Genomic DNA, 10,852 nt, shown 5'->3' with positions numbered 1-10,852 from the left:
CATTTATTTGAGTCCACAATCATAAAGGCCCATAAAGCAAATTTTTGTAATGTATTTTTTGGAAAGGGCGGTGATTCTTTTTATTTCATTTGAAGTATTTTAGAAGATTTTAATGCAAAGCTTTCATTGCAAAAAACACATTTGAATATACAAGAGAATCTCCATATTTTAGACTGAAATATTAGCAGTCATTATGATGCAGCGCTGTTGTGCACCAGTGCAAACTCAATATTGCACAAGCTGCACAACATACGTACCTCGTCGTGTAACACTGGAAAAAAAAAAATCTGCTGGCTTTACATAAAAAGTGTGGACATTGGTCTCACCACGCGTTAAAATCCTGTTCAAACCGACATGCCTGACTTTATTTCATGCAACATTGGTGTTGGTAAAACACGATTTGAATGCGTATCCAAGCAATCTCCATGCTTTAAAATGTAAATCCAACATTTTTTTTTTCCTGGGCGCATTAAGAGATGGCTGATGGGTGCACGCGTCATGTGTGAATTGGAGAGGCGGGAGTGGGGGGGCTCTTGTCCATCATGATTATGTAAATAAGGTGCAGGCAGGAGCTTGTGCAGGTTGAAACCGCAGTGAGACGAGCCTCGTGTGTGCGCGCGCGCGTGTGTGCGTGTTGCACGCGCGGACATTTCGGGGCCGGGGCCCGTCGGTAGATGGCGGTAACCCAAGCAAGCTGATCCAGCGAGCAGGGGAGGGCTCTCGGCCACTCGGGCTCCGGTGTTTGCGGCAGGAGGAGCAGCAGCGACGCCGAAGCACTGTGAAGGACACCAGGAGAGCTGAGCGGCACCTCTCCGGCTCGAGCCCCCTTCCACCTCCCCGGCCCCCCTCCTTTAGCGCACGCAGCCATGGAGGACAAAGCCAACTCGTTCTCCGGCGCCAAGGAGGAGAAGGCGGACGGGAATAACGCCTTCCAGCGGCAGGACTCCATCCAGAAGAACAACAGCGCGGGCGGCCAGAACACCAAGGAGCACGGCAACTCGGTGGGCTTTAAGGGGGAGCGCGACGAGGCCATGGTGGGCTTCGACGACCTGGAAGCGGCGTCCAGGCAACACGGGTTCATGCAGAGGCAATTTGGGGCTATGATGCAGCCCGGAGTCAATAAGTTCTCCCTGCGGATGTTCGGCAGCCAGAAAGCGGTGGAGAAGGAGCAGGAGCGGGTGCAGACGGCCGGCTACTGGATCATTCACCCGTATAGCGATTTTAGGTAAAACACCTGAACGCACCCCCTCTCCCCTCCTCCCTCCTCCCTCCCGGCTCCGGTCACCCGTGGGTCTGAGAGCTTTCGTGCACACCTTGCACTCAAGCGCGCGTCTCATTGCGGCATTTTGCTGCATCGCACAAACGTCCTTGGACGCAACACAAACACGCTCAAGCGCTCGCGGTGCGCGCGCCTGTCGTGTTTGTGCTGCCACATATTGCAGCTCGTGTAGGCACCGCTCTACCTGCCGATGCACCATCACCAGCATCGTGGCTTGTAAACATTACTCTGCTGCAAGGCAGGGGGGAAGACGACGGACCAAGGAGATGGGGGGCGGGGGAGGGGGGCGGCGTCTCTTTTAGTTTTAGCAGTCAGGTGTGATGTCATTTTGAGGGTGGACAACCAGTGGGGTGAGGGCCAGAATACATAAACAGTACATCCTCAGCAGGATAGCCTAGTGGCTGGCACCTGGCAGTCGACTGCGATTGACTGGCGACCAGTCCAGGGTGTACCCCGCTTCTCTTGGTTCCAGCACACTCTTGATCGACCATGGGTGTGCAAAGGTGGGGTGGCAAGGGGGCTAGAGCCCCCAGGCAAACACCTGAAGGGGGGGAAATCCACATGTCCGCCCCGCCGTAAGAAAAATTCACACGTGAGTATCACCCAGAAATAATCTTCCGGTCACAAGCATGCCTTGATTGTGAGTTCTTGATGACTTTTTTTTCTGTTTTGAAAAAAAAAGTTTAAAAAAAATGTTTTTCTTGTAAATTTTCTTCTCTCATAGAATAATGTTTTTGTCCCAAAACGAAATTGATATGATAAATAAATAACTTTTTTCTTGTAAAATTAAGATTCTATTCCCATGGTATCAAAACAATAATAATTATTATTCCCCAAAAAATTTCTAGCCATATTAAGACAGGTACATGATATGTGTATATTAGGGCTGTCACTATCCAATATTTTTAAAATCAATTATTCCATTGATTGATTGGATACAATTTTAATGACTAAAAAAAAAAAATATATATATTTTTGTTTTTTGTCATGAAATATGACAATGTTTTTGAACGTGATACATTTATTAGTTTATGGTCATTGTTTACCAAAGTAACAGCACATGTCAACTGTCTTAGTTTGATTAAAAACAAAAGGTAAATCAGTCTTGTCAGACTACAGAAATCCTACAATGATTGCTATTGAGAGACTGAAATCAGAGGATTTGAACAATCTTAAATTAAAGGATAATCTAAACGATTACCTGAATGTTTACATAGTTGTCTTTTCATATGAATTAGTTGTCAACTAATACTTCTATATATGTAGCTTTATAGATACGTATATTGATCTTGCTCTTATGTTGTAGTATGATGGAAAGTGTTGGTGTTGTGGGCTGACTGAAGCTCCGACCGCCTCGTCTAACTCCACCAGTGAAATCAGGTGCACCTCGGCGGCTGTCTCACGGTCCACTTCACCAATTAACGTGTCTCACTCATCCGGGCCCCCATCACCCGTGCGGCTTGACTCAGCTCAATGGTGACCGTCATCCCCGGAGCTCTGCTATGCTAGAGAGCCTGCTCCTGTCTCGGGGATCTGTCCTTGGTCCTGAAGTCAGAGCGAGCAAGCCCGCGGGAATGCCTCAGCTCGGAGTTAAACAGGAAGACTCTAAATTGTCCATAGGGGTCAACGTAAACAACACGGCTTGCTAGCATTCGTTATTCAACCTTGGTGGAGGTTTGCCACTCTCCAGTAGGTATTTTTGTGGCTGTAATTTGTCGTTGACCATGAATACGACGCGAGCAGGTTTATCAAAGATCTCTGACGATCTTGACAAGCCGAGACGTACGTGCAGTGAGTTGGTGGTGGTCAAGGATTAGGAGTCAATGTGCTTAGTGGTCTTTACAAACCATTATGTAAGGAGATTGACCCATGCCGCTAGAAGATGGGCAAAGCGTGCAACTTGGCCAATTGTCTTTGTGGTTTTTAGCATAACGATTTTTTTTTTGTTGGAAACCCAAGGTCATTTGTGTTATGCCATACTGGGGTCACAAGAGTTTGGGATTTTTGAAATTTCTATTCTTTACTTTTTTTAAAACGCACCTCAGTTTGTAGAACTATTTTTAGTAGTTTTATTAAATGTTTCATTTTAGTTCAGTTTTTAGTATTAATATTTTAGATAGATGCTAGATATATATATATATATTTTTTTTAGATCGTTCATCTTTAATTTTAAGCCTCGTGTTTTGCTGAAAATTCTGACAATCAACACCATGCAACGGATGGCCCCAAATTTGGAAAGCAGTTCCCCTTCGACTTCCGTACCATCGCCCTGACATTTTCTAAAGGGCACTTTCTGAGGGGGAAGTCGCCCGGGAAATAGCCTTCCTCAGCTAGCTAGCTGCCATGTCTTGGCCGAGAAGTTGAAGTAGGCCCTTTCTGTTGTTGCTCTCATTTCACATTCAGTGTCTTGTTTTCTTCTTTCATGCTGAGCCCTGAAAACAAAAAGGTCCTAACATCCATAAAGACTTACAGTATATCCCTTCACTTGAAATTTAACACGCAGCATATTCTTTGTGCAGTGTGGCTGCTTAAAGATTAATGGCAAGTTAGTAGTATACATTATTCAGAAGGTTTTTGGAGAGGTCCCACGTGCAGGGCTCGGTATACCTTTGCATGGGCACCTCAAGAGGCGCCGTTGTCACCCCTTAAAAGTCTTCTTAGTCCATCGCCGTGTATTTATTTCGGCAAGTATTCCAATATTGCATGACTTCGCCGACGTACAGGACAATATTATTCGCGGCTAAGCTAACTCGATGTGGCCTTGGCAGAGGGTGTAGCCGCCCCATTATCAAACATATGCACTTGTTCCTCCGGCTAAGCCTTCCTGCTAGTAGTTCTAAAAATAGCACAGTATTGATCCTCATCAGTAATAGGCCTATAATGAGGCATTGGCATTTACCCAAAGTAGTGATGATTGATAATCAGCCGAGATCAACACAGACGTCAAAACTAAGATGTCTTGTTTGAACTTTCATGCCAAAATATTCGCCCAATTAAAGGTCCTTTCACACAGAGATATTGTTAAATAACAATTTTTTGTCTTCCATACAGAACCTAGCCCAGGCGGGACATTTCTCTACTTGATTTCACTCAGCCACAAATTACCCCCGCAAGTCGATGTGTAGATGAGGTCATCATCTCTGGTGTGACAGTGAAAAAACTTGACGGATTGAGGCGGGTGTCAAATTTCACACCGCTGTCCTGCCATTGCCACGTTCTATTTAAACCCACAAAAAAGATGGAACATTCCGGCTTTACAGGCAGCGTAAAAGAGACTTTACACAGGTGACATTTTGCCTCTGTGATGTTTCTGATAATACCTCTAAAGGCGGAATGTTGACAGGTTGACCTCATCCATTCATTCCGTGTTGGTGCCATTTATATAGAATTGCAAGGTACATGTGGCATCTTGACTCCGATATAGTAGAATAACATTAAAAATTTCCTACAGGCATCGTAAAAGGAGATTAACAAAACATGCGTGGCAATGATCTGCAGAGTCATCCGTGTTTTTTCCGGAACGGTTACCAGGTAATGGTGTCTCTGGCTTCCATCGATCCCCACTGAAGTTTTTCCGGTGCGTACCCGAGCTGCTTGACAAATGAGCAGCACAATGCAGTCGGTGGTTACGCCACTTCTGTGTAGCTCTTGATTATCAGACTACAAATTGAACTCGATGTTTAAGTAAGTTCTCAATGTATCGCTGCAGTCCTAACTGGGCACGTCGCACTTTGGTCTACGTGGATCTCGGCTGAAGTGTTAAAGCAAGCGCTTAATTCAATGATGCCGAGAGAGCTGCACGCGCTGTTAACTGTGGCTGACTGCATCATCACGCTTGGTGACCAGCTCTTGAATAACCAAACGGCTTTGCGGCAATCCAACAGGGGGGCAGTTTTTTTCCTCCCCATTGATTGGCCAAATTTTGTGTAGTTTGTGTTGTTTTTTTTAGGGCCAACGGTTGGCACCATCATGACTTGCCTGATCTATGTTGACTTTTATCGTCCATAAAATAGAAATGAACTGATTTGACTTGATGAACTCTCAAATTGAAATAACACACTGTTTGTGAGCAAAGCAATTCAATCAGATTCAATGATTAATAAAAAAAATAATCAACAGATTTAGTGATTAAGATAATCGTTGCAGCTGTAAAAAGCACTTTTTAATTGCGATACAACTCGGGTTTTTTTTCTTCCAAAGACACCTTTCACCTGGTACCTTCATGTAAAAGACAAATAACACATCTGTCAGACTCAAGGCCCGTTTGGCTGCGGTTTGTCGTAAGAATAATAACCTGGATGCCCAGCTCGAGGTTCTTTGCCGAGTCAAGGCCGCGCATACGAAGAGACTTTACGTCAGCGAGTGCCCGCGTAAAAATAACCGCGCCGCTATATTCCGGAGGGCCTGGAGCGCCGCTGTTTAGCTTTAAGTGAAGACAATTATCGGACACGCGATCTGCGGGTATTTATGAAGCCGAGGTCGCGGCTTAATGAATTCAAACAGATCCATTACTGCCGGTGCAGACTGCCAGCACAAAAGCAGGCGGCCTGCCAGCTAGCCAGCCAGCTAGTCGATTTTCACCCTTGTAGGATGGTGTCAGAAGGGAGTTTTTAGTCACCGCAAGATAGAATGCCTGAAAGCATTTATTTTCAGACCTTATCGGCGATCCAGGGACGCTCGGAGGGGCTGGTGAATTGCTAACAGCCTGGACCAAGGGCTCTCTCTCTCTCTTCCTGCGGGGCGGAGTTATTGTCTGTAAGAAATAGCCCAAAATCATGTTCATAATGGAAAATGGTTGTCCTAATTATACAAAAAAAAAAATTATGATTGTATGGTAAGATCACATGGGCCAAACATTGTGACTGAGTGGCTAGCTCACTGACTACATTTGTCTATATGTGCCTTGTAATTGGCTGGCGACCAATCCAGGGAGTACAGAGTCCAGAAAATGGATTATCTATTACGTTGGCCTCTGTTGCACGATATTAAAACAGGAACAAAAAAAGGAAATTGCTGTTGAATCTGAAAAACAAAACGATACTAACGGTAATAGTCTCTTCCAGGTTCAATGTGCCACATTTATTTTTTTTATTAACTGCACAGGCGATTCTTTTAAGCCAATTATAGGGAAGCTGTTATGTAATATAATAAGACGGCAATCATCCTTAACTAAGTCGTCGTCGCAATATAATTCATTTATTCCAGCGCCACCTTCAGAAAATGTATTTTAACTGGAGAAAAGTTATTTCAAATTTAACATTTTAAAGCACGAAAGACTTATCTGATAAAAATATTCAATTTTCTTGTGATTCAAATGTGGGCTTAGTGCTTGGGTTGCTCATGAATTTTTGATGAATGTTATGTAAAAAATTAAATAAAAAAATTAAAATGCATTGTGGTGTTTCTGTTTTAGCTAGTTAAAACTGATTAAAATTGGGAATTTATTTACCTGAAGTGAAGATAGGTCAACACATCCGTCATGATCTGCCCTCTGTTTTTTCATTAAACACTATTAAATATATTTCAGCCATTTTTTTCCCCCCAAAATACAGTGTTTTGCCAATTTTGATAGTTGACTAACATAAAGTATGTGTCATGTGCCCGTCTCTGCAGGTTCTATTGGGACTTGATAATGCTCATCATGATGATGGGGAATCTAATCATCATTCCTGTGGGAATAACCTTCTTCTCAGAGCAGACCACCACCACCTGGCTGGTGTTCAACGTGGCCTCGGACACCATCTTCTTGGTGGACCTGGTCATGAACTTCAGGACGGGCATCGTCAACGAGGAGAGCTCTGAGATCATCTTGGACCCTAAGGTCATCAAGATGAACTACTTGAAGAGCTGGTTCGTGGTGGACTTCCTGTCATCCATACCGGTGGATTATATCTTTTTGATCGTGGAGAAAGGCTTCGACTCAGAGGTGTACAAGACGGCGCGCGCTCTACGCATCGTCCGCTTCACCAAGATCCTCAGCTTGCTGCGCCTCTTGAGACTGTCTCGACTCATCCGATACATTCATCAGTGGGAAGAGGTGGGTACGCAACCTTAAAAGGGGGGGGGGGTCAATGCAGAGGTCCTTGTAAAACTAATACCGTCTGTCGAATGCAGAGGTGGTGGCATTTATTCACCCGTTTTTAGATGCCCGCGTGTATCTCATCCGAGATAATTAGGCTTACATTTCCCGACGGGAAAAGGGAGGCGTTTATTGAAGCGGACTAATTGGAGGGGATGGCCACTGCTGTTTGGCATATATTCCTCCGTTGTATTTTATTTTTCTAGCCCTCAGTGTCCTTGTCCGACCATTGTTCGTTACCGTTGTTGTCATCATGCAGATGACATCGTGAGTTGACATTCTTACGGTGCAAACGTCGCGCATGGCCGAACACTGATCTAAAGGTCCAAAAGGCTGCGACCTGAAGTCTGCAACCATTTTCCAAGCTGAACGTCAGCACTAAATAAGGCTGCGTAGATAAAAGTACTGGGGCGCGAGTTCAATTTCAAGCTCCTGTGATGCTAACCAATGAAGTAGAAAGTGCTAAGAAAAAAAAAACAGTCCAGGCAGCCCATTTTCCTGAATTTATTGGTCATCATTTTGGGTAGGGAAAAACTGCATATTGGCCATTGTGCTGCATCATGCTATGCTATGTGTGTATGTTAATATAACCAAGTCACGCATTTGCCAGCTACATCTCTCATTCAGGTTTTCCACTGTCACGTAGGCTATGTTTGAGGGTATATCATAGCTGCGTAGGTGGTGGGTGGGTCGTATGTTATCATGGAACAGATAATTGTAGCTGTCTGTATGTGCTCGGAACACCGCGTACATTTTTCATTGAACCACGTTCAAAGTGCAGTTTTGCGTTTTTTGGTTGCTCACTTAGTTAACAGGACGAGCGTAGGATGTATTACTGTTCAAATTTAAGGACGGTCAACAGCTGACTATTTTGGTGTGTGTTTTTCCCTGCCTCGAAACGTGTTGTTGCCATGTGCTAGGCATGCCGGCTATGTGGGAAGCTGATTAGCATTCCAGATGAGCCACTCGGAGTCTGTGGGAGGAAGGCGAAGTGGTACAGACCACAACCGCAAACAAGTATGATCCTTAATGAACCAGGGCATGAATGAACGAACGTTCACCCCGCAAGTGTTTGTTTTCTACACAGAAATTAAGAATACAGCTAGAAATAAAATGGAGGCGTTAAGGTGTCATATCCCCTCCTGCCCGCCCCATCCTGTACGCCAACACATCAACGGATCTGACACATCCGCAGGAGCTGCTGTGAGCACGGGGAGTGGAAGAATTCTCAGCTGTCGTACGGAGTTAGGATTTGTGCTTAAAAAAGGGAGAACAAACGCATTCTGTAATGCAGTGAACCGTCATCAGTTCCATTCAGACGGTCGGTCGGTCGGTCAGCCACTCCGAAGTGGACGATAAGTCGTCATCCGGCATGCACGTCAATGTCCTTCACCGCTAACCCCTTTGTCACCACCTCTTTGCTCCATCTGCCTCATCAAGAGTCGCACTCAGAGCAGGCCTGAAACACGCTCGCTCCCTTTTTCGATATTTTCATCACGGTGACCTTAGAAAAAAGGAGAAAGTAGCTAGTAATAGTAGCCAGTATCGAGCCAGTTACCGACTCATCGAAACTCGATTCATTGACAACTGAATAATCTCGAATTCATAATTATGCTTTGAATGACGCTTCCCATTAGGTTGGGGCCAAAACAAATGATGAGCTTGATTATGCAGAAATTTCCTTTCAACGCCTCCTAGAATAATGGTCGGTCATGCTTGTAAGTTTCCAGGCCGAGTGGAGCCGGTGGGCTGGGGTTAGTGAGCGGAACGCCAACATGCACGCATGCACGCGTGTGCTCCATCATTCATTTGTTTGTTTGCTCGCACGTAATTATGGCGATGGCTCAGGGAAATTGCAGCTTACGCAGAGAAGGTCGTGCCGAGCGGTTGACTGCTCATTCGGCACGCTGAGCAAAACAAACAAGGATTTGGAAAGGAAAAAAAAAAAAAAAGCGAGTGACAGAAAAGGCAGAACATTGGAAACTGATTTTGTGTATTTCAGATGGACTTCAAAGGTGACACGGTGGCCTTCAGAGGACAAATTTAAACAGTTTTGTAATGGAACACCTTTGATGATAGGTCATGCTTGGCTCAGAGCGATAAGACCTCAAGGCATCGACATTCTCCTTGCCTTCCATATTATCTGCCTTTGTTAGTTTGAAAGTAGCAAGTTTTTTAATTATAAAAAAATAACATAAGCACTGCTTAAGTGTGGTACAGTCATAACGATGATTGGGCTGAATTTGAGCATTTGCTCATTTACATAATCATTTTCCACTAACAAACCGTTTTTGATCTTTCAAGGACACTTTTGCCCCTTTCCTGCTTTTTTTTAAAAAAAATTTAATTCCATGCTTCGCTAAGGAACGCTAATGATCTAAATGACCTTAACTCGGTCACACCTCAATAATATGTGTTAGCAAAAAAATGGCTGCCCTTGTTGCAGTTTTCATTTTCGGGGCGGGAAGGTTTAGTAAATGTAGCTAACGCTATCCGTGCCTCATCTGGCTCATAACAGCCACCAGCAGCAACATCAGCATCCGGCCTGCTGCCATATTCCCTCTCAGCCGCATGGGCTCAGGTTGGTCTGGTGGCCCCCCTCGGGAGAAGCTTTACTATTTTTTTTTTCCAGCTCCAAACTCAATCTGTCAGATTCTAGTGTGTTCCAAAATCTATGTAATAGCTACAAATATTTTATGCCAGCATTGAAAGTCAAAATTAATCTATTCCTGTTTCTCTTAAAACCCCCCCAATGCAATCTGCATCGCTAAGAATTCATCCAGAGCTCATTTCAATGCTAAATCTTACAATGGGAAACGAAACATTTTCTTAGCATACCCCATTTGCCAATAAAATAGCATTTCACAAGTTGATTATTTACTCTCACCTCTGACTCTGCTGTCATCTCTCACATGATGTAATTACTTTCCCATAGTTGATGGTTAATGGATTACTTCTCCTTGCCAATTTGACGACTGATTTAGAGAGACTGGCATTGAAACTGCATCAAGACAACATGTTTTAGGAGCCTGCGTTGGATGAAGGTGATTCAGATCTTTGGCTGCTATTTAGGAGATTTACTGCTGCTCGGTCAATTGATCCGCAAGAAGGGAAATTGTGAGCCAGCTGAGCCAAGTATCTAAATGACTCCTAACTGCATTACAGCGACTGCATTTGCCCTCCACTGAAGTATTGTCTGACTGTCTTCCCACACACACACACACACACACACACACACACACGGATACTTATGTAAACACACTGGTGAAGATGCTGATTGTCTATCTTACCGTGACTCAGTCTCAGCGTGTTGTTGGTGCACAACAAACATAAAAAGTCTCCGGGTTAACTTGTGAAAGTACACAGTAGTCATAGTTTGGATTTCCGCCGCAGGATTACGTAAAGAAAAATATTCCGGAATCAAAAATCTGCAATCTGATAAGAACGTATAATGAATTAAATAGATTAAAAGGCAAGGTGACACAGATTGAGGT

The 10,852-nt window shown here is 44.3% G+C and overlaps 1 protein-coding gene across 2 annotated transcripts in view; it reads left to right on the top strand.

The window, feature by feature from the left end:
- The first annotated feature begins 537 nt into the window (after positions 1 to 537).
- LOC125979956 (potassium/sodium hyperpolarization-activated cyclic nucleotide-gated channel 1) overlaps positions 538 to 10,852 on the top strand; it is a 44,326-nt gene continuing 34,011 nt past the window's right edge. For both annotated transcript variants that reach the window (XM_049738871.2, XM_068652855.1), the window contains exons 1-2: positions 538 to 1,225; positions 6,893 to 7,316. In XM_049738871.2, coding sequence (XP_049594828.1) covers positions 867 to 1,225; positions 6,893 to 7,316 — 783 coding nt within the window. In that variant the 5' untranslated portion in view covers positions 538 to 866. The remainder of the gene's footprint in view (positions 1,226 to 6,892; positions 7,317 to 10,852) is intronic.

The sequence above is a fragment of the Syngnathus scovelli genome, chromosome 13 (assembly GCF_024217435.2).
Source record: "Syngnathus scovelli strain Florida chromosome 13, RoL_Ssco_1.2, whole genome shotgun sequence".
In the NCBI taxonomy this organism is placed as follows: domain Eukaryota; kingdom Metazoa; phylum Chordata; class Actinopteri; order Syngnathiformes; family Syngnathidae; genus Syngnathus; species Syngnathus scovelli.
This window is presented reverse-complemented; position numbering and strand designations above follow the sequence as displayed.